We start from the raw sequence: 24,951 nt of genomic DNA on the forward strand, positions 1-24,951 counted from the left end.
TTCTCTAACATCTCTGTCAACATTGGAATAGAGGCTTAAAAACAATAACAAAGAAGAGTGGTGCAATTCTGTAGTGCCTTTGAAATGTGATACGGCTGCATACAGAAATGCAGATCTCTGCAGAAGCTGCGTTACAATAACCATTGGGTACCATAGGTCACTTTTAATGACCCCTTCCTTAAAGTAGAATCAGCTGGACAACTTTACCTTGACTTTTGTGATAACCTATTGTTTTACAGCTGTTTACATGCGCACACACCTCAAGTTAGACTATATTTGTCCTTCGCTGCCTCTTAAAAAACAAGCGATTGATGGATATTCACAGAAATATTGACCAATGGAGGGAAAGTATTAGTAAGGGAGGCGTGTGGCGCAGTGGAATCGTGCGTTGGTGTTCGGATCAGGGTGTCATAGGTTCAAACCCCACTGCAGTCAGCATGTTGTTGTGTCCCTGGGCAAGACACTTCACCCCACATTGCTCCTGTGGGGATTGTCCACAGTACTGAATAAAAGCGTCTAACAAGTAACTTGTAATGTAAGTAATACACAGTTTGGGGTTAGGAGATAAAAGGCACAGGTTAAGGCAGATGCATGTACGATGACTGACCCAAAGATTCAATCTTCACAATAATAATGTTGAACCCTAATAGTCCTAAACCCAGCATTTGGCTGGTTTTCACCGATGTCCAACGTCAAATAGTTACAAACACAGAATCCCTTGTTTGGCTGTGTGATTCATGTGTGTACTGCCGCCTCACCTTGCAGCCCTCGCAGGCGTGGACTCCGTAGTGATAGCCTGAGGCTCGGTCAGCACAGACCCGACACTCCAGATTGAGCGATGAGGAGGACGATGAGAAATCCTCTTGTCCCGCTGCCACCCCGTAAACAACGGAGGACGGGCTGGATGCTGGCGTCAGGGCATCTACAAAACACAAAGGAAATAACTGATTCAATTAACTCTAAATAGCAAAACAATCTTAAACCACTGAACTCATACACCCTCGTGCTGCCAGGAACACTCTGTGATAAATGAACTTCAAATCATATACATTTTAAATATTGCTAATTCTCTAAATTATGATTATCTAAGATTTTTTTATAGTTTTTTAGTTCGGCAGAGAAATCAACAAACAGATATTTTCTTCTAATCTGTACATGGCAGACGGGGTAAAAGCACCTTGGAGCTTGTTTTAGAGGAAAGGCTCATTTTTGTGCACAGACTTTCTCAACTAGTTTGGCCATTTGAAAGTGGGAACACTCACAGACTTTAAAGGGTACAAGTTCCATTGTTGCTGTATACCTATAATCATTATCATGATCAGGTGTTTAGAGATTGAAAGAACTGTATATTTGCGTAACTTGTATGGGAAACTGAGAGAAGTGCTCTTTATAGCATTGAAATTCCTCACTTCTTTAAGATTTAAAACATATTGTATGTTTAGAGTGTATTATAAATGGATCATAGATGTTCTTCATGTGACAGAGAAACCCTCTCACCCCTACCTTTCCTATGTCAAAAGTATTGTTGTTGTGTAAGTAATGTAATACTTACACAACAATTGACAACGTTAGCCTGCAGTACATAGGGTACATGTTGATCTTTTCCACATTAGACACAGTGGCATCATATTGAGAAAATGTATGTACAATTATAAATCACCACTACTACTACCTTAGTAGATGCATCTCTGTCTCACCTTCCTTCTGCACATAACTAGTGGAATTTAAACTGCAGCTTGACCTCTTGCAAAGACAGTCTGCTCCATAACAACTATTTACTCAGAGATATTAGCAAGCCATCTGTGGTTGGAAGCTTGTCACAGGCATTACAGTGGTGGGGTAGTATTACTGATCTTCCTCGTGAAAGGCAGGTCGTAGGTTGCCAACCGTTTTCTTTTTCCACCTTGTGAAGGGAACATGGTTGGTAGAACGTGCTTGCTACAAAAATAGCAAAGATGAAATGGTACAAAAAAAACAGTGGCACTAAGTCAGGCCACATGAGTTGGTCAGAGAAGCCAGAGAGGGGATCAGCCAACCCAGTCTCATAAAATAACCACATTGTGGACCAACGTAGTTATTACACGTTTTTTTGTGAGACTGAGATGGATCAGCTGAATTTGACCTGAAGCTGTGTTTCTGCCTGGTGCACGTTTCAACAGAGTGTTGACAAGAAAGGTATGTCAGTGGATGTTCTGTTCCTGTCTCACACTAAAATCCTAAACATCCATAAATCCTGAACATGTTTTCACTGACGTTTCCATGACATCATCACGTTTCCCTGATGCCTTTTAGCCATCTCACCCTTTCCTTCTCCCTCACTCACACCCATTATTATCCTGTTAAATGTTTATCTTTCTAGATTCTTCATCTCTCCCCCACTTGTTGAATAATTTGGTAGCAGCATCCATTACCCAGATGCCCATGTGACTTTTATTCAAGAAGAAAAGCGGCAGCAAAACGGATGTTTCCTGAGAGGTGGTGCATGGCTGCTGAGGAATGTGAATTCCTCATTGGATATGGGGCAAGTAGAAAGGACAGCAGAGGACACAGGGGTAAAACAGGGGAGTACAGAACATAAGACGAGGGATAAAAGAATAAATAAGGAAATAAATTAGCATAACATGGGTTGGAAAATGCCACAAGACCCTTAGAGACAGGAGAAAACAATTAGGTCTAAGGGGTATTGCCCAAAGGGTTAAAGAAAACCTGTGAAAATAAAGGGCTGTCAAAGGGTTGTAAGGCATCTTTGCTTTTGGTCAGGGCAGGAGGTTAAATTAACCAAAGGGTGGGTCCTTTCTGAAGATTCAGTTGGAGCAAATAGAGGATTAAGGGGGGTTAACGAGGAACCCTGATCTGACAACAACAACAGTCACAAGGAGATTACAATGAGCTGCAGCAGACACATTGGAACTGTGTACAAATCCTGAATGCAGCAAGCACCACAATGTCAGAAAACCATATTATTAATAATTTAAGGAATCACTTAAATTCAAATGATAATGAGTCTTCACCTAGAACAGTGGAACCTTCAGAGCCATTGCTGGAGGACTGGTACTCGGGGACATCAAAGGAGCTGAGGGGGTTGCTGTCCATGGACTGGGAGATGTCCTGGAGCTCCTCCATGCCGCCCAGGAAGTCGTCATCGGTGCAGAGAGGGCTGCCCAGCACCGAGTCCTCCAGGGGGGAAGGGGGATGGTAGTGGCTCTCCATGTCGACCATCGCGGTGGAGGAGCAGGCTGCCGGCACTCTCACTCATCAGACTGGAGACAAGGGGAGGGTGGAGGGGGAAGACAAAGAGGTCAATGAGTTGATATGAAAGACTGGGTGTCTGCATACTACCATGCTAACAATGAGAATATCAACATGTTTACCATCATAGTGTTGTGTATTAGCATGCTCATTTGGTAACTAGTGATAAACAAAATGCATGTGCCCTCCATGTGACATGCAGGTAGTCTAGACTTGAGTAAAGGCAAAGTTTGAATTATCGGAGAAATAAAAACGAATAGTGATTACAGTTCATCCTGAGGGAGACATGAACTTCCATACAATATGTTAAGGCAATAGACATTTCAGTCCAAACCACAAACAAAAATGAGATGCTATAGGGCAGGGGTGTCAAACTCAATTTCATCGCGGGCCACATCAGCATTATGGTTGCACTCAAAGGGCCGGTTGTAACTTTAAGACATATATAAATATTTAATATATATAAAATAATGTAATTACTTTATTGTCTCTGCATTGGATTATTATCGGATAGGGTAAAAACTTCATAAAGAAATACGTCTGAAAGCAGAAGTCTAGGGCAAATAAGTGCAAGTCTCTTCAGTGAGAACGTCACAAAATTATTTTAAAAGAAAAGCCAAATTCTGAAAAAAAAGTGACATTAATTTTTTTTTAAGATGCATTGTGGGACATGTAGTTTATGGACATCGTGCATCTGTAAATCGGCATGTAACCGTATAATAAACATATTACATTCTTTCAGAGCTCTTGCGGGCCACATGAAATGAAGTCGCGGGCCGGATTTGGCCCCCGGGCCTTGAGTTTGACACACCTGCTATAGGGGAATGGAAGAGGGATGCAAATGGCCATTAGGATACATCATCTGGCAACCATGAATGGTTTTACCAATTGTTTTGCCAATCCATTGAATAGATGTTGGGATCATTTACTAGATAATTGAAAAGTTGACCACCAAAGTTGTCAAGATAAATCCTGTGGGCCCAATTTGAGTTGAAATCAAACCAGTTGACCAGCTGACCATTGCCATCCATACATTGGAGCCACTCGCATGGCTAAAAACTAATGACATGATTTCCATCCTCAACACCAAAGAGTAATATTGTATTTTTTCCCCAAATGTGAATCAACACAGCATATACAATAAATGAATAGTGCCGATGCAACCCGCAGCCATCCACGCTAACATGTGCTGCATGTCGATATCGTGGATCAGCAGACAGTAGGGCGATGAAGGACACGGAGTATCTTATAACCAAACACAGGCCTCTCTGCCCTGAGCTACTAACTCCAAATACAGTAACCTTATCCTCGTTCACCTTTCAGTACTGCAGAAAGAGAAAGACAGAGGACAGACAGACAGAGGGTGAGCGCACGTGGACATGTGGAGGGATGAATGTAGGTCACTAGGCTAGAAGACATATGACTGAACGGCTTCTGCGGTACATTTATGAGATGTTGCTGAATTGCAAGGTGGGAACTGGGAGGATCATGTTGGCTAAGCTCAAGACTCGCAGAGGGAATGCACCGAACATCACGTAAGAACTTCATAGACCTGCATGTAAACTGGGTCAATCTTCAGTAAGCCCTTTCCATCAGGCCCCACTAAGAACATCAAATGAGGGGGAGGTGGGGGTTATAGGTGGGGGGTGCGGGTATGAGACGCAATCCACTACCAGAGAGCAGCTGCTGGTTTTTCTCAGCCAATCCGCACCTCTGCACATGACTGCCTTTGGTTTAACCTTAACTTACCCACACTGTGCAATGTGCTGTACGCTGTTAAAAGTAGAGGACGTGTGCATGCTTAAAATGTTTCTGCCGTCAGTGCTCCCCTTGAGTCTATTTCAACGATCTGATGACAGACAGACGTGAATGGTATTCAATGAAGAAGCAACATAAAGTATAGATCATATTGAAGCATGGTTGAAAGTATAGCTCATTTCCATTTCAACCCTTCAAGAAGGAGGAAGAACCCTCAAAGGTCCATACTACTTCCAGAGTTAGCAGATGGCTAGCATAACCAAACAAGACCAATTACTAAAACATAGACGAACATGTAATACATATAACAGCACAGCAACAAGACCTGGCTCAAATGCTATCACATTGTATAACATTGGTGGAGATGGATACATGGTGGGCCATCCTTTGGAGCACATTGTCTGAAACAACTCTGAGTTGTTCAGAAGTGATTTAAGTGTAGTCGTTTATTGTGTGGCAGAGGTGGTCAGTGTAGCTGCTGCTAAACTGAAAACACATGTTTTAGCACACTTTCAGCTTTTGCAATATATCAAAAAGGCAACTTGAAGGTATCTTGGTATGCATGTTCTGACACATGGAGGTCAAGAATGTAAAAAATGCGACATGTTAATGTCTAAGGGCTGGAGCCTTTGGAAAAGACAACAGAGCAAGTGGTAAAGACAGCATTCTTTTAACCAGTTATCCTCTCCATGTTCAAAACAGGGTCCAGAAATACGGAAAGGTACCACAATGGTCAAGCATCACAGCCTGGGGGAACTGAATCTAATGTAAAGAACATGAAGATTCCCACCGGTTAAAAAACACTACATGAAAAGGAGCCTGGCATGTGAGCAGACCGCTTTACGGAGCTACTCACTCCTCAATACACTTTGAATTCTGAATGGAGGCAGTGTTAGCTCTAAAGCAAGCCTCTTTAGCATTCAGCCTCTAGCTCCTGACCCTCAGGACTTCCCTTAGAGGACATCCTGTTACGTACACTCACTTCATTCAGCGCTGTCTCATCATAACCCCGCTGCAAGAGTACAATACAGAAGCTTCTTGGCTACAGTCTGCCTCACCCCCATTGGCATAGGGAACGGTATCAAGTGGTAAGAGATACATGTGGACTTACAAAAACACAAACTGCATGCATGCCTTGCTATTCGAATAACATACGACACAAGTCCTTTCCTGAACTCATGACCGCCTACCAGCAGCTATAAAGTGTACACAGTTGTTTTGCCACCAACATACAAAAAGACAAAGTAAACACAGAGATCTGCTTAGCTGCAGTCTGCGGAGGTCTTGTGGCAGATACACTCTGGAGAGGAATGCCTGTTTAGCTATAGTACAAGGTCTTTATCAGAGAGACAGAGTGAGCTAGTGAGATAGAGAGAGAAGAAAGCAACAGTTCCTACGGTAACAGCAAGCCTTTGTCTTTAAGGTCAAGACCTATGTTGTGTTCACTCAACCAACCCAGCTCACACACTGAGAGGAAGATGGGCAAGGTCATACGTGTTTGTGCCGTTTGGGGCGGGAGTTAGGGCCCAAAAGGGGGTGAGCGGGGGGTTACAATGACAAAAGACCACTAACCAAGGTCGTCATGACAATGCCACTGCAATGCCGACACACGGATCACGCTTTGAAATCGGCGGCAAAGGGCGGGCACGTAAAGAAAACGTAGAACGATTAGAAATGAATATCTCATCATCAAAATCAATAAACCTCATTACAGAACTTGAACATTAGCAAGTAATCACATGGCCGGATGTAGGAGTGGGTCAACAATAATCCATACTGTCCGATGGATTTCTGCACAGTTGCTAAGCATGTGCACCCAGCCCCCCATGTGTTGATCATCCATCGCAGTGAAGACCCACATTAGACAGACAGGCCGTGAAGCTGCTCCTAAGCTGAGGCAGAGAAACAGGCTCTGAACGCAGACGGCCTCCTACACTCTCAACAGGCAAGGACACAGAACAGCGTGAGGCTAGTTTACACAGCCGCGTGAGATCTTCAAGAAAATGATCTTTAAATCCCCTACACCTTTGAGCGACACACTCTCAGAAGTTATAACTCACCGAGCTTTGCATTTTCATGTTATCTGCTCCAGTTTTATAACACAGCCTCCATGACGAACTTTTGTCTCTTAGGAAACCAATAAAGCTTTATACGCTTTCCAAATCCATCAATATCAAGATAAGGACAATGCTCGGCAGAGAGTTTGATGGCAAGAAAGCGCAGATAAAGCTGGCAGAACACGAAGACATGAGAGGTGTGTATGGGCTTGTCTCAACGAGGCGTGGAAAATAAACATTATTGAAATCACAGTAGTCCTTCCAAGTACAGGAGAACATACCTTGGCAAAGAGAGGCGACAGAGGAGGGATAAGCTGTGTGCATACTAACTGTCTGTCTGCAGTATTGCCTCCAGTCTTTACCATTTGCTTTTTAAATACAAAGTTGGTAAGTATAGTTTATAGAATGTGAAAATCCAATCACAACTTAGGTAAATAAAATGCTGCTGCCCTACCTTTCTCATCCAAAAACTTGACGTTTTCAATGCAATTTTAGTCAACATGACACGCAGCTCTTCCCTCAAGTTTCTATGATCATTCAGTGTGTGCATGTGTGTGTGTGCATGTGTGTGTGTGTGTGTGTGTGTGTGTGTGTATGTGTGTGTGTGTGTGTGTGGTGTGTGTGTGTGTGTGTGTGTGTGTGTGTGTGTGTGTGTGTGTATGAAAAGGCAGACACAGGTTAATGTTTAATCCACCCATCCTGTGGTCTGAGCGCTGGCAGGCCTGTCAGAAGAAGGCCCCGGGGCTCTAAAGGTGGTTGGGAATATGGTCTGATGGGGCTGACCTGCCAGCTCCGCCTGTCAATTTGTTTGAAGAGTTCTCCCTATGAGCTCAGTCTGGACCAATCCCGTAGAGTAAACACTCCACGGAGCCTTATCACTCAGAGCTGATACGCTGGCCGGCGCTCTCTTATCATTATGGACATTGAGCAAAGTACAGGGGAAGACATTGGACTTTAGCTGCAGCCTGCGACAGATGAGCCGTGTGATAGCTAACAGGGCAATCGTTATGCTATCAGGTTACTTACCCCGTCTATTCAGGGTCAATGGCAGTTATAGCAAACAGCCAATTTATCTGCTATTTTTAGACTTGAAAGGTCAAAAACTATTGTTGGCAAAGTCATTGTTATGAGTGTATTTAAATACATGCTAAGGTTTGTGTTTGTGGATGTATTATTTCCACATTTCCAGACTCCGATTGCCTTTCTCTCATTTGGTAATAAAAAACTTTAGTTGCCAAATGCATCACTTTTACAATGAAATCTGCATTTGGCTTTGACAATATTACATTTGTGTTACAACGTGATGCAGATTCACTATTTACATGTAACCTAAAAATCACAAACAAATGGTTTGTAGGAAAGAGAGACTCCATGTCAGATTGTTCAAGCTACTGAAGCACAGAAATCTTGCCTGCTAAATTATTGTATGTATGATAATAAACACAGAGTCAGTTGCATAAGCACAAGTGGAGTTTGACCCCTGCATTGACAGCGTGTTCAGTTTCATAACAATGAAATGTTCAGACACACTCACAAGACAGACATCCATCCGCACCATTACACCCTGCAGAAGGTGCAATGTGTCCGCGTATCATGTTATAGTAAAGGATGTGCAGTGACCACCTGACCCTTCATATGGCTCTTTATAGCCCATCATGATGTGTGTGTGTGTGTGTGTGTGTGTGTGTGTGTGTGTGTGTGTGTGTGTGTGTGTGTGTGTGTGTGTGTGTGTGTGTGTGTGTGTGTGTGTGTGTGTGTGTGTGTGTGTGTGTGTGTGTGTGGACTAGCATTACTATACTTGTGGGGACATACATCTGTTTACAAATTAGAGGTCCCCATAAGGGGAACCGTTAATTTTAGGGTGAAGACTTGGTTAGGTTTAGGATTAGGGTTAGGGTTAAGGGTAAGGGTAAGGTTAAGGTTAAGGGTAAGGGTAAGGGTTAGACATGTGTTGGTTATGGTTAAGGGTAGGATAAGTCTCCAGGAAATGCATGTAAGTCAATGTAATGTCCCCTGAAGTGATGTATAAATGGCATGTGTGTATCAGGGTTTCCGTTAGCCGGTAATTACCGGTTTTTAGCTGGTAAAATTTATAAAAAACCGGTAAATTCAAAACCTGACGGTCAACATGTCTGGTAATAATTAGGGAGGCTCCGATCGATCGGCCGCCGGTCATTATCGGCCGATATTCACTCTTAATAGTTTGATCGGTGCTCTCTATAAAGGCCGATCAGGAGAGCTGGATCTGATCCATATGGACATGAACGCGAGTGAAGTGTAACCGGACGCGAGAGAGAGATCAGATCAGCTGCTGAGTCTGACCGAGACATGCAGCTCTGTATAATCACCTGAAGCCCCGCCCTCTGTTTAGCGAGCTGCAGGAGCTGCTTGAGAAACTGACGTGCTGTCAGGAGAGAGAGGGGAAAAGAGAGGCTCCGTTTCTCCCGTGTTATTATTCAAAGTTGATGTAAACTTCTGAATAATGTACGTTATCTACTACAAGTAGTTTGTTTGAATGTAATAATTATGTTGTTTGTTGTTTGTGGAATCATTTATTGAAAAATGAATCAGAATTTTTCGATCTGTTACGATTATAAACTGAAGCAATATAAAAATGAGACCCGTGAACTGAGTTTTAAACTGAAGCATATCTGCTCATAGTCCGGTAATTACCTGCTAATGGAAACTCTGCTACACAACTATTATTATTACTATTGAAATATGACCGGTAAGTTTCAAATTAGTCCGGTAAAATAAATTCTGCCCGGACATTTGACCGGCGAGAAAAAATCCTAGCGGAAACCCTGGTGTGTATGTGTGTGTGTGTGTGTGTGTGTGTGTGTGTGTGTGTGTGTGTGTGTGTGTGTGTGTGTGTGTGTGTGTGTGTGTGTGTGTGTGTGTGTGTGTGTGTGTGTGTGTGTGTGTGTGTGTGTGCATTGACCTCAAACAAAGCTACATGTTTCATCTGGACTTGTTTTATATCTTGAATATTTGGGCGTAGGTTTAGTTTGAGCAGATTAGGGTTTCTAAAGATTATTTAAATTATGTTTAATTGGACCAGTTGCCATTATCTCCAAACTGTTTTCTTCCTCATGAGTCTGCAACAGCTGTTTGGCTGTTTACTTTGCCAATATACAGTATTAAGCATTTGACCCCATAAGTATTAGATAAATATAAGTTACCAATAAGCTGTTAAACACTGAAGGACAATAGGCTGCATGCTGAAGCATTGAGAGAGACATTAATGAAGCATGGGACATATTTGTCTGCCTAAAAGTGGATTTGATCAACTTGATAAGACTATATTCTGTGTGATCTTTGCTTTGATTCTGATGCGTCAGTAACAGTGAGGACATATAGCGAATTGTCCTCAGCTGCTATGCGACCTTGACCTGCAGTTCAGCAATGAGCTACCCCAGTGTGTTACAGCTGAATAAACAGCAGGCTCGCCCAATCGCTAACAACGCTGTCCTTAAGCAACACACCCATTCGGTGCCAAGCGATGGCTGCTGGCTGCCACTCTGCACTTATTTCCAAATCAGGCGCAAGGATTAATAAGGTCACCATTTCAAAACCTCCATGCAGTTCATCCAAACTGTACATTTCATAAGGGATAAACTGCTGCAATCTTTTACAGATACTTTGTTTCCACTTGACAGATGTAGGGCTTGGGTAATAAGTGACAGTTACATTTATTACACTGGGCCAACAACACAATCAAGTGCACTTATAACCTGTTTTGCCATAATTGGTTTAATTGGGTTTCATAAAGCTGTATGTGCACTGCCTACTTCAGTACTGACAAGCAGCAACTGGATAGCAGAGCTGTACACTATTGTACAAACATCTAAGAAGATTACAGTATTTAGCCATTTCTGCTGATGTGTGTAAAATGCTTTGTACTCATACCTTATTTAAATATGGTTGTTAACAATTATAAAAAGTAATTCTAGGGTTCAAAGTTTGTAGGCTTGAAAACAGACAGGCAATATTTGAATATCACTCACCACATTAGTACAGACTCATTATTTGGGAGCACTTTGTCATCTACAAATACAAATATTCCACCAGCACAATTAACATATCACGACTAATGCCAAAGAGAAGGGAATGTTCAAGAGAGCCTGTGCTGTTCTACCAACGCTGCCAAATAACAACACCATCGACCCCTTTGGCAACAAGGGGACATCAGAAGACAAAGATCAGTCTGAAGGCCTCTGAACTTTGACTGACCACGAGCGCAGCGCAGCCAAGAAATATCAAACATTGTACATGCTGAGGCTTTGTTTAAGCGGAGAGTATACGTGTTACAACATTACAGGGACAATTTAAATTCTTAACACGATGCTATCATCTGCAGGAATAACACATCTTATTAATTGAGGCTGAAATTATGAGTCGAATGCTAAACTTCAGCTAGTTCTGGCTTTATACTGTAGTTCATTTTATACATATGGGTTTTGGATTGTTGAGTGGTCAAAATGATCAACTTAAAGATTTAAAATCACTACTTTTGATGGCTTTTCTTTGAATTTCCTAAAATGTTAGAGAAATGTATCAAACAATCTAAAGATTAAAAAAAATACTCACTACCAGCAGCTCTACTCTAATAAGGCATCAGAAAGAGCAGTCTTCAACCCTTCAGCTTCACCTTAAATCATCTTTGCACTGGGTTGGCTCAAGAACTTTCCAGAAAATGTTTTAGGGGAGGTTCTGCATTACTGGCAAACAATATAAAGGGGAGTGTCAGAGTGCATAAATCACCAAGTGAGATGAGAACAACATGATGCTGGAATACATTTCTCTCTGCGCAGACAACTGTGTGTATCTTATTACATTTTCCAGCATGACACTGGAGTCCTGAGTTTCCCTTTAATGGCTGCCAAACCAGCTACGTGTTTGAGGGGAGGCATGCGCCACACTGGTCAAACAACTCTGATTGGCTTCTGTAGTGGGATCACTGAGCATTACAACACATGAAACATGTGATGTTGGCTTCCTACATGCAGCAAGTAGGCAGAAGATACTGGGCTTATTGATTTATTCAGTATTTTGCCTGCACTCACTTCGCCATCACCTAATGAAAATACCCAATATACAAAAATATTAGCTGATGGTTGGGTTGTGTCTTGTAGCAATCATTTTCCTTAACATCTTTTTGTTAATTAACACTGTCAATTTCCATGCAAATGTCAAAGATCTCTTGATACCCAAAACAAGCAAGACGGACATAAGACGACGTTAAAACGCATTTCTGTCTTGGCTTATGAGAAGAGTTGAAAGAGAGTGGGCTTCAGCGGTAATAGAATAAGAGCGGGAGAGTAGATAAGTCCCTGGATGGGTCATTCATGAGGATTTCTGTAGGCCGTGGCTAACAAGGGATCAGGATCAGAAGCCATTGACTGCATTTCAAATTCGACAATGAGTTGGTCTTGGAAAAACAGGATGTTTAAGAGATATGAGTCTCATATAAGAAGTTTAAAAAACCCTGGATTGGAGGTGACAAAAAGGATGATGTTTGAATCTACTTTTTTCAAGAGACTGAGAAATTCCTCCTGTGCGGTCCCCACGCACTGAGCTTACATACAGCATCCCTCCACAGTCAATCTCGGTCCAGAGCAGCTTACTGTAAGTCTGGCTGGAGGGGCTCAATCATATTCAGCCCAGAAGGACTTTATTCCTAAGGAAGGATCAGAGGGGAATAGACCGGGCTCAGAGGAAGGTCGAAGCAGGGCGATAGAGGACACAAGGAGCAAGACAAACAGGACTTACGAGTGACGACAAACAGCCGCAAAGACCACGCTCGGACTGGAAATAGCACGGTGTGCAAACACTGAGTTGCATGGAGTGGGTGTGTTACTACAGGTACCAACAAAGAAGGTGAAATACGACCCAGGAAGTTCAGTTTAAATAACACATTCATGAGTTTGAGGGTTTATAAGATGGCAAAACACTGCTCAGCGGGATTCTACAACTCATCACAGTGCTAAATATTTAGGTACTCTATCTCGATGACTGTGAAGGAAAAGAAGAATAACTTGAATAACTACATAGTCAACGAGACCCATTTTTGCATTGCATTATGGCACGAGTGGCATCAATTACACAAATGAGGAGGTTGCATTTTGTAAGGACTATGCTATGGACTCAGAACAGTCTCATAATACACACATGCACACAGAAGGAGTCACACTTGTATTTCGGGATCCACACTCGTGTTTTTCAATGCACACACGGAAATGTGTTACGTTTCATAAACATGTAAATAAAATCAAAATACAGGAAAAAGTTTTACTTCCGTTTAAAACCTCTGCACCTGCAAACACAAACAGCTTTCTGTGCACGGATCGCTTTGCATTCATGTGTGGGTTTTTTGAGACTCCCCTGATGGTCACCCGATTCGTACTTGTAATTTTTTCTATCTATAGCCAATCAGATGTCTCCTCCATTCTAAGCCAATCACATGAGCGTGCCCCCACGAGGGTATGATTTCTTGCGTTCATGACGTAGCACTTCATATACGCATTTTGCGCTGTCCGGAGCTGACAGGTCCATGGAGCCTGCCTGCAGGCGCTAATCTCAGGACCGAAGGACCGTAGTATAGTCGCCTTTATTTGTAGTGTGTGTTAAGGTAGGGACATACCGAGCTGACACCAAAGAACTCACACAGACGGACCCGACTGTTGTGTCGCCTCACGTCTCCTGCGTCTTGACCAACAGTCGCACTGGAACACACCGCAAAGACTTCAGCCGACGGCCAAGTAGCATGTGCATGCGTGAGTGGCAATAACATGCGCATGCGTGAGTGGCAATAACTCTCCTTACCAGCAGGCGGCGGTAGTGTGTATTCGTCATTCAAAAGAGGCAACAACCGGAAGACAGACTGTGTGATACACCAAGAGAAGAAGAACAGACTGCGTGATATAAACAACCAACAAGTACGTTCCATTTTCACTCTACAGCGAGAAGCTCATGGGGCTTTCCCGAACCTGTGTCGAGAGCTGGAGTTCAATGAAATCTCAGATTTGCCTTCTTAATAGTTTGTTTGGGCCCCTCACTTCCGTTTTGCTTCTCATGCACTGATTCACTAGCTGAACAGCCAATCAGAGTGATTTATTTGACCGACAGCCTTTGGTCGATTGCCTATAGCAGGGGTCGGCAACCCGCGGCGCACAGGCCGCATGCGGCCCTTTAAGCCCTCTGCTCTGGCTCCCTTGAGTTTAGACAAAAATAAGAAGGAAATAAAATAAAAGTATTTGTAGGACTATTTATATTTTGTTGCATGGTTGAAAATGTTTCGTATCTTGTATTTTGAGGTGATACTTTGACACATAAATAAAAAACTAAACGGTTTTAATTAGGTCAACTAAAATATGCGTCACATCCTGCTACGGTCCCGTGCGAGCGCCTTTTCTTGGAGGCGAATAACCTGACCCCCGGCTCGATGAGCCTATCGATAAATCAAAGAAAAGTACCGGAGGAACACAGGATTTAATTCTGCGTGGACAGAGTTATCTGCTTTCACAGCAAACGATGCTGGTTTACCGGTATGTTTGATATGTAGAGAGAAGTTGTCAACGGTGGTGCAGCCTTTATGTATAGAGGGACAACAAGGGAGAGGAAGCCAGCTGACGATCTTCAGTCATAATTCAATGGGGTATGTAATTTATTTCAGAAAACACTTTTTGTTATATTCCATGGAATGCTCTTAACGTCCCGATAGCAATGAATATATTAAATGCTTTGACAATAAATACATACAAAAATGTATCTCTGGAAGCCGTAGCACTGTAAAAAGCACGACCAATCATCTGAGCCGGCCCGGCTAAAATAACTGGATGGCCTACCTGCCTGTCAGCCTTCCTCTGTGCACAAACTTATCTCGTGCCCTCATTGGTCATGTGCGCGTTCGTGTGTGTTGGAGGAGGGACTCTGTAAGGAAGTCTGAAGGAAGAGGCATATTTTTTCCGGTTGTGTATTTTCAAATTCTAGCGCACACCCAGGTGTGCTGCATTGCTGTAACGAGGTTCAGACGAGGTGCACCTGGGGAAGGAAGTGCTTAAAAGCTCCAGTGCAGCAGCAGAAGAGGCCTCTGATGTGGGGACTGCTGTGCTTCTGCCTCTCATCCTAGGATGGATAATTAAACCTTTGATGTGTTGTTATAATACATCCTATGGATTTGATGATTTTAAAGGTGTCTTTCGTGTTCTATTTTGGTCAGTGGTGGATTTTTGTTAACCCCATAGGGCCATTTTAAAGGTGGGGCATAAGCATTCTGCTGCTGCACTGGAGCGTTTAAGCACTTCCTTCTCCAGGTGCACCTCGTCTGAACCTCGTTACAGCAATGCAGCACACCTGGGTAGAGGAACCAAGGGGAAAAGAAACAGGGAATCCATACAGCCGAAACACCTCCACCCTTAAAACAATGAATAAATAGAAAACTAACACCATACTATTCTATTCATTGAAATGAATGTGGAATTTCAGTGACTTTTATCAAGGCTGTATGCAAGGCAGCTAATACACTTAAGCACACCAAACTTAATATATCAATATATAAATGCATTAGATCAGACAACAGGTTAAGGACTGCTAACAACAGGTGTCAACCTGGGTCAAATGTGGAACGACAAGATATTTTCATCAACTTGTGCATGTGGTTGGAAGATCACATGGTGTCCATTCTTGTGTTGTGGTAGTGGCAGTTCACTCGTGTTGGATTATAGTGTTGCTATTAGTGAATGGCAGCAACTTTGCAGTTGGTCTACTTGTGGTGATCCTTTAGGTCTGTGGCTGTTGCACTCCGCATTGTGTTGGACATGTCTGTTACGATTTGTGTGTTGGTAAACGCAGTAACTTGGTTTGGCTTTTTAGTTTTGTTGTCACCTCATGGTGTTAGCAATTTTGTTTTAATTGATTTGGCTACTTGTGTGCAGCATCTTAGTTGGCCCTGTTTTAGAGTTTGAAAATATCTTGTCGTTCCACATTTGACCCAGGTTGACACCTTTTGTTAGCAGTCCTTAACCTGTTGTCTGATCTAATGCATTTATATATTGATATATTAAGTTTGGTGTGCTTAAGTGTATTAGCTGCCTTGCATTACAGCCTTGATAAAAGGCATTCCACATTCATTTTAATGAATAGAATAGTATGGTGTTAGTTTTCTATTTATTCATTGTTTTAAGGGTGGAGGTGTTACGGCTGTATGTATTCCCTGTTTCTTTTCCCCTTGGTTCCTCTACCCAGGTGTGCTGCATTGCTGTAACGAGGTTCAGACGAGGTGCACCTGGAGAAGGAAGTGCTTAAACGCTCCAGTGCAGCAGCAGAATGCTTATGCCCCACCTTTAAAATGGCCCTATGGGGTTAACAAAAATCCACCACTGACCCAAATAGAACACGAAAGACACCTTTAAAATCATCAAATCCATAGGATGTATTATAACAACACATCAAAGGTTTAATTATCCATCCTAGGATGAGAGGCAGAAGCACAGCAGTCCCCACACCAGAGGCCTCTTCTGCTGCTGCACTGGAGCGTTTAAGCACTTCCTTCCCCAGGTGCACCTTGTCTGAACCTCGTTACAGCAATGCAGTATATATATATATATATAAAATATTGTATTCGCCTGCTATTCCAGTTCGGAAAGTGGCGCTGTACTGAGAGTGGCGATTTTATTTTGTAATTATATAATACTTGTAATAATGGTGCGTTCACACCGGACGCAATGCGAATAATCGCATCGCTGTGTTTACACGCCTCATTCATCTGAGTCAGCTTCTTGAGCCGTATCTGGCCGTGCAACACTTATACACTTGTCAAATATCTACTGTATGCAGAAGTGTTATTTTAAACACATTAAGTTGACGAAACACTTCAATCAAAGGTAATTAAAGTCAGATCCACTCATGTCTTAGATGGGGCAGTGATATCATAAAACTGTTAATGTACGCATTCAAACACTCGGTTGCTTTATCCTGGATTAAGAGTTTAAGTCATGGATGTTTAAAGTTTAACTTATTCATATTTGTCTATTATAGTTTACTTTTCATGTATGACGCTGCGCTGTCAGTACGCTTGTCCATGTTTGTGATTGGTCAAATGTTGCTCACCCCGTCCCTTTCACGTGAACGCGCGCTCGGCCGGACAGAGAAACGCTGGGTTGATTTACCGAGTTGATAACCAGCGTCGTAGGCAAACTTGCCAACCCTCCCGATTTCATTGCCCTCTCCCGGTTTCCTCCCGGGGTCATATTTCTCCCGCATTTTGTTTCCACTCTGACTTTAATATAGGTACACCATTTACACATTTTAGTTTCCATGGTAGTGCGTCTATTTGGTAGTGCGTGCAACTGAAAGTCTGAGAAGGTGTTCAGCATGGTGAGGAAGATAGTCACAGAAAACAGAACAAGAATGGACAACTCCACCCTCTGCTCACTCATTTCCTGTAAAATACAGGTCCAGCCCATATGCTCTATCAAGGATGGTGCTACAGCAGTGGCGAGCCGTGACTTTTATACCTAGGCCCTCTGACCCCCACCCTTCCCTCGAGAAAAAAAAGAAGAGATATTACGTCACAGCGTATACGTCAGCGGAATATCAAAACAACGGCCTGGGGTGCAAAACGCATCAATGACAGCGACCCTCTACCACACAGAACAACACCATTTATATAAACACCTATCATGACAGGGCACCCACAGCCAAGTAACAATTACAAATGAATTAAGTCGGCACGGCGGCCCTCATTGAAAATGACTTAGGCCTACCTTTGATGATCAAATCACTGAAACACAAAGTCCATCCTCCTGTCCTTTTGGATGAAGCACTTGATGGCGGATCATTCAGCTGATCCTTTGCCACTCCAGTTTATCATTGTAACTCAATCTTGAAAATGACTCGGTTAATAATTTCGCAACGATGCCATCACTATCACTGAAGTGAGCCATCATGAACAAACTTATGCTAATTATAAATCTATCGATCATAAATCTATCGTTCAGATTTATGATTCGAAAATAATAAAAGTAGGGCAGACATGTGGATATTATCCGGCTGAACAAAACGTGCATTTATCTACCAGGTTCGTTTTCCACAGACCTTATTTCGAGCTATTTTCCAAAATCCTATGGAGAAATCCCATTGCTCTTTTGTCGAGGGAATCCGAGCGAAGCTTACTTCCGGGTTTTAGGACGCGTCACTGCACCACTTGCATAGACCTCACAGCGGGCGGAACTTGTCATAAAGTCCGCGAAAATAAAGCCCGCCCATTTAGAGGGAAGATATGATTGGTCAATTGTACTGTCATTTGACATTACTCTCTCGTTGAGTTAATAGCTTGGCCCTCTGTGAATGTAGAGAGGGACCAACAAGCCCTCCCGTTTTCACAGTAACTCGCAGAGACGGCATTTAACCCTTCACATTCCAACAGAAACTGAACAGGCAGATTCGAAGGATTTATTTCTTTGGAAATATTATTTTAAATACAATTAAATAAAGTTATTTTAGTAAAACTAATGAAAAATGTAACAACAAAAAAATATTTAAAAAACAAATGTTTTTTTTTTCTTCTAATGTTTTCAAATATTATTTTTTAGAATATCTTAGGCCCTCACAGAGGGCCCTGACGGCACGCCACTGTGCTACAGGCAGCAAGGCATTGCACTTACAACTACAATAAGCATGTGTAGATGGTCTTTTAATTTTTAAAAGTCTGTTTCCCCGCTGCGAGGCTCCGGCGCTAACAGTTCTAACGGCCCGTCCACACGGCGGCGTGCGTTGAAGCTTTGAATGGGGTGACGTCACGCTTTGCCAAACTGCATTGTGGGAGCTTCGCTTTGCTCGCTTCAAAATGTGAGTAATGTTCAACTTTTGAAGCTTCGGCGGAAGCGTCAGCCAATCAAATCATATGCCAGTACAAGCTCTAGTCTAGCCAATCAAACCGCGTGCGTGTGTGTCCGGGGCGGGAGATTCATGTGATTGGTTGTTGGTCGAGTTTCAGACAAGCTCACCGGCAAGCTTCAACGCACACCGCCGTGTGGACGCTGCGTAACAGCTTGAAATGCTCCCAATTTCTGAGGTCTCAAGGTTGGCAAGTATGGTCGTAGGACCGCTTAGCGGGTTCTCGCTTGTTAGGATTAGTTAAGCCAGATAACTCAGAGATATCCAGGTTCTGTAGAACTGGCTTCGTAGTAGAGGCCACTGATCGATTAGGCTAAGCTAACCTGTAGCTGCTCCCTCCACACTCACAACAACTTCATACAGATAATAAAGCAGTATTCGCCATACAGGAAACACACATTTAAAACGGTTTTTCCTGCTGTTTTTGTGTACAGAGGCATTCATTAATGGTTCGGAAAGTGGCGCTGTACCTTAATAATATAAAATATTATATTTGCGTGCATTTCCTGTTCGGAAAGTGGCAAAGTACTGAGAGTGGTGTCCTGAGATTAGCTCCATGGACCTGTCAGCTCCGGACAGCGCAAAATGCGTACATGAAGTGCTACGTCATGAACGCAAGAAATCATACCCTCGTGGGGGCACGCTCATGTGATTGGCTTAGAATGGAGGAGACATCTGATTGGCTATAGATAAAAAAAATTACAAGTACGAATCGGGTGACCATCAGGGGAGTCTCAAAAACCCTACACACGAATGCACAGCGATCCATGCACAGAAAGTGATTTGTGTTTGCAGGCGCAGCGGTTTTAAACGGAAAACTAATGTGTGGATCAAAAATACATATGTAAAACTTGTTTCTGTATTTTGATTTTAATTACATGTATATGAAACGGAACATATGTGTGTGTGTGCATTAAAAAACACAAGTGTGACTCCTTTTGCGGATCATGAAATACAATTGTGAATTATTTTGCGGATCATGAAATACAAGTGTGAATCCTTCTCTGTGCATGTGTATGAGACTGTTCTGAGCCCATCTTGGTCCTAAAGCAGTTTAAGAAACAGCCGATTTTTTCGAAACTTTTCCTGTTTTCCATGAATTCTTCGTTGAAAGGCGTTGAGATTCAGATAATATTGCATCTCGTCTCACCATGATGTGATTTCCATACTTCGAGTGCAGCCATCTGGAGCAGCTGTACACACATTTGTGTCTAACTGCGTTTGGGAAACACTTAAAACCTGTATATTTTCTTTTTTGGGGGGGTTGCTTTGACAGATGAGGAATAACAAAATCGCCAATGAACCTAAACATTCGATAACAAGGCAGTGTTAAACTTGTGTGTTGAATGTTTAAAATCGGTGGAAGAATCTTTTTGCAATTACACTCTCTTAGCCTCTTTTAAATGCACACATAGCACATGTCAGATTTCGATGACAGTTACTTGTCTTACACATGCTCTTAAAACTATACCGAATACATATTGCAGGTGGTGGTGACCCAGACTCAAAAATAGGTCTGTGGAACATTATTCTTGTTGCTAATCATATTTACAACACATCTCTGTGTGGAGCCGCAACAGAGACGCATGATGAACTTGAGCACTTGAAGACAGAACCTGAAAGTCCTGTTTGAGAAGCTGGAGGGGGAAAACTCTGAACTTGTTTCTTCTTCTAAAAGTCTGTCACTCCAGGCTGTGAATGCACCCAGGCAGAAAACTGATTACAGGTGTCTGGTTCCTGCAGACACAACTGTCAACATGCAGGAGAAGAGTTGGACAGAAACTACTTATAGAGAAAACAGCATGGACGTTTCCCATAAGTCTGACTCAAAGTGTAACGGGATCTCTGCCCATGCATTGTTAGAGCATGGGCAGACAGTTTGTTGCTAAAGTAATTTTGCATGCATTATGCATGAGAGATAACGTTATCTTTAAAGCATTGTGTGCCACGACAGCAGAGCTTGATGATGAATTACAAGCACCAAACGACTCACCACACCTTCAGAAAAAAACATTCCCACTTGCAAGTCAAATAAGGTTCTGCAGGTAAGATCCAAATCCTCCTAGTCTAGTGGAATCTGGGGGGGAAAGCATTGGTGGAAATATCCACTGTGTTTGCAAAAAACATGAAAAAGGTTTATTTAAATATTCTTCATTTTTGAATGACACTATCTGATTGTCTTGATTTCGTGACTCCACCCACACGGACGATATTTGCTATTACTATTTGATCAGGGTTCGGTGCATATTTCGATTTTATCTCTTGCAACATTTCTGGAAGTGATTTACTCCTAAGTCTAAAGAGAAAAAAAATGATGTTTTCAATTCGTTTTTCTGGGTGAACAGACACAAATAAAAAGAACTGTCACTTTGTCAAGCATAACGCCATAACTAATGCATGTCTAACCACACTCATCAGAATGATAAGGTGGTTCTGAGGCTAGACCTTTGAACTTTGACCACCAGGTAAACTCCACGTCAATGTGAAAACTGTCTTCAAGGATTAGCAAGTAAGGGTGGGAGGGTAAAGGTCCGGTGCATGGAGGACTGAGTTTTAAGTCTTCAGATCAACTGAAAAGTCTCAAGTTTAGAAAACATGGCAATAAAGTGCGAAACCTCAACATGCAGCTGTCTAATCCTAACTAAATGTACATGTTCATTTAAAAAAGTAAACAAACTTTCACCATGAGTCGCTGTGGTTCAGCCCCAATGTCATATTACACTCAAAACAAAAGATCAAATTATTTAAGAAAAGTTGGAAGTTGCTTTTTAGCGCACAGCAAGAGTTTTAACTTTGCACCATATCAGCAGGGCCGTCCCTCCCTACAGGCCGATCATGCAGGCTGCATTACATTGCATTTAGCTGACGCTTTTATCCAAAGCGACTTACAATAAGTGCGTTCGACCAACAAAATACAAACTTGAAGAAAACAGAATCATATAAGTACATCAGGTTTCATAGAGCAAACACATTTCAAGTGCTACTCAACTGGCTTTAGATAAGTCAGTCCTTTATTAGTATATAAGTGCTTTGTTAATAGTTCTATCGCTCGAAGTGGAGTCGAAAGAGATGAGTTTTCAGTCTGCGCCGGAAGGTGTGTAAGCTATCTGCTCAATGCTGTCAATGGGGAGCTCATTCCACCATTTTGGAGCCAGGATAGCAAACCCACGTGTTTTTGCTGATGGGAACTTGGGTCCCCTTCGCAGCGAGGGTGTAGCGAGCCGTTTGGTTGATGCAGAGCGGAGTGCACGTGCTGGGGTGTACGGTTTAACCATGTCCTGGATGTAGGACGGGCCAGATCCATTCGCAGCATGGTACGCAAGTACCATTGTCTTGAAGTGGATTCTAGCAGTTACCGGAAGCCAGTGGAGGGAGCGGAGGAGCGGCGTGGTGTGGGAGAATTTAGGAAGGTTGAAGACCAGACGAGCCGCTACATTCTGGATGAGCTGCAGAGGTCGGATGGCACATGCAGGTAGACCAGCCAGGAGGGAGTTGCAGTAGTCTAGGCATGGGGCCTCACATTGCGCAGGGGGCCTCGGCTTATGAGCTTGGCTTGTGTGCAGTTCTCAGCGCAGTTCTCCGGGCACCCCATATTTTAATTATTTTGAGGCTAGTATTTGGCAGGAAATGCAGACGTATTCACCTGTAAACACATACTGAACGACATACATGCACATTTAACATTTACCTCACTGTATAAAAAAAGTAACTGTGTTGATAATAATAATAAAAAACAGGAATTATATTTGCAAAGTACTTTGTTTCCAAAACATTTTTTTCCACTCCTGTCGGTGGTGGGGGGGGGGGCTCATCTCACCTCACCTCACCTCATCTCACAATGTTGCTTGGGGCCCCAAGTTGGCCAGGGACGGCCCTGCATATCAGGCAATTCAACATAAAGCATAAGAAAGGACAGGTAAAAAGGTAAGCAACTGAAATTAAACCCTGCTACGTACGGGAAAGAAAGGCTGCATACCTATATTGTTTAGAGGGACGTCACAGGTGCAGCAGGATTTGGCTCACATTTCACATTTGTCACACCTCAAAGACAGACTGCGTTATCATTTCGCACAATGTCGCAAATGAAGTTATCTGAATATGAGGCTGTGTTTCTGACTGTGTAGAGCTCTGAACTTAAGTAAGCACATGGTTAACAACTACAGTTTCATTTTTCAGGCATTGGTAAATGAATGATATTGTAACTGAGTTCTTGTGAACCACTTCTGTTAGATATGAATGTTCACAGTTCACAAAAGGAGAGGAGTCACTGAGATGTGGAAAGATGTTTCTGTGTTATTCTAGCATTACTTTACAGCACCTGAAGCTATTTATTAACCGTTGCTTTGCCTATTCGTCTATCTAACACTTTACAGTCTGCTGCAAATCATGAATCCCCAATCATAAGCTATCATAACAATCCATAATTTCCAGTCAATATTACAAGTATGTCCTGAAAGCCTGGTTCAAGTCCAGCTGGGGAACATGTTGGATGACACTCTGTTTGTCTCCCCCCATTTCCTGTCACATTTTCTTCATGTATTACATATTTTAAACTAGAAAACAGGTCCCAAACTCCATCTCTACATTTGAGAACCTTGCCACACGTTGTAAACACACTTAAGAAGCCATCAGATTTTATGCAGGGGTTATGCAGGTGCTCCTAGCAATAAAAGCACCACCAGTGATCCAGGTCAGGGTCAAGTGTTGACGCTCACTTATGAATCACACAGCATTGACCTTTTGACATTATTGTCACTGTCAACAGTAGGCCTACTGCCGCCCACACCACACATGTATGCTGACCAGAGGCCTCAATAACAAGCAAACTAACTGTTTCTTTTTAGCCGTTAGAGCAACAGTGCGCACAAACAACCCAATAATAGCCTTTGTGTTTAATGCGTGGCTTACTAATGAATAGAGGTGTTCACTATCCATGCTCAAACGCCACTTTTGCTGCGCAGGCGTGCAAACTGAATGCCTCTCCACAATAACAACTGTCTTATAATCACAGGAAGAATTGATCAATGTTTCCCAGTTGCCTGTAAACAATCTTGGGATAGTTTTAGTCTTGAAAGTGCACAAACTAAAACTGGAGAACATGCTGCTTTTTGGGCTGCAACCATCTCTGCACATGGAACCAAATTCCCTCACAGACAGTCTCTCAGCTGCTGCAGGCGGGTGTATTTCTCTGGATAAAATGCCAAAATCAAGACATCTACCTTTCAAAAGACAGCCCACTTCCAAGCCGACATATCCTCAGAAATCTCGCTGGGTTGAGAAGTATTCTGCGCGAGATCGAGAGAGGATCGAGGAGGGAAAAAATAGTCCCCGACCCCGACCACGTCCTTGTTTGTTTCCCAGCAGCGCTGCCGCTGTCAAAAATCCCCCACCATGTCCATACAAAGCAGCTCCATGGATCTACCACCCGCAGGAAGTGGCGTCATGACTGACAGCTGGAGGAGACAGGGCGCACCCCCCCTGACACACCTATGGTTTCAGCGAATGGAGAGAAGGCAGCAGTTTCTCCTGAGACTCGGACGCCCCCTAACCACGGATGGTGACAGCAGGGACAGGGGGAACAACGTGCTCAATATTGAGTCAATACGCGATCAGTGCATGGACAAATACCACCGGCAAAGAAAACAGACATGTACTTATTGCAGAAATCGATTATTTGAGTCATAATCGTTTAAAGTAAATGTGAAGTCCAATTTAATGATATTAAACTGAATGAATTCAAGCTTTCAACATTGGATGCCACTGTCCTCCTCATGTAACTCTCCGCGGGTCACACAAGTGTTTCCTTCTCTCTTGCTCTCAATTCAATGCGGTCAATGCAACTGGAATGCAACATAGTTTTGATTAAAAAAACATGGCCTATAAACATAAAAATAAAAATAAGCTAATACATAAAAAAGTAGTTATGATATGCATGAAACAGGTAGTTAATGACAATTATGTTGCATTTAGACTGTGAAGAAAGTTCATA

At 42.7% G+C, this 24,951-nt stretch overlaps 1 protein-coding gene across 1 annotated transcript in view; it reads right to left on the reverse strand.

The window, feature by feature from the left end:
* pparab (peroxisome proliferator-activated receptor alpha b) overlaps positions 1 to 24,379 on the reverse strand; it is a 37,010-nt gene extending 12,631 nt beyond the window's left edge. Inside the window, exons 1-3 of the mRNA XM_034084838.2 lie at positions 24,182 to 24,379; positions 3,012 to 3,260; positions 759 to 922 (exon numbers count right to left, since the gene is read on the reverse strand). Coding sequence (XP_033940729.1) covers positions 759 to 922; positions 3,012 to 3,219 — 372 coding nt within the window. The 5' untranslated portion in view covers positions 3,220 to 3,260; positions 24,182 to 24,379. The remainder of the gene's footprint in view (positions 1 to 758; positions 923 to 3,011; positions 3,261 to 24,181) is intronic.
* Positions 24,380 to 24,951: the final 572 nt, after the last annotated feature.

The sequence above is a fragment of the Pseudochaenichthys georgianus genome, chromosome 6 (assembly GCF_902827115.2).
Source record: "Pseudochaenichthys georgianus chromosome 6, fPseGeo1.2, whole genome shotgun sequence".
In the NCBI taxonomy this organism is placed as follows: Eukaryota; Metazoa; Chordata; class Actinopteri; order Perciformes; family Channichthyidae; genus Pseudochaenichthys; species Pseudochaenichthys georgianus.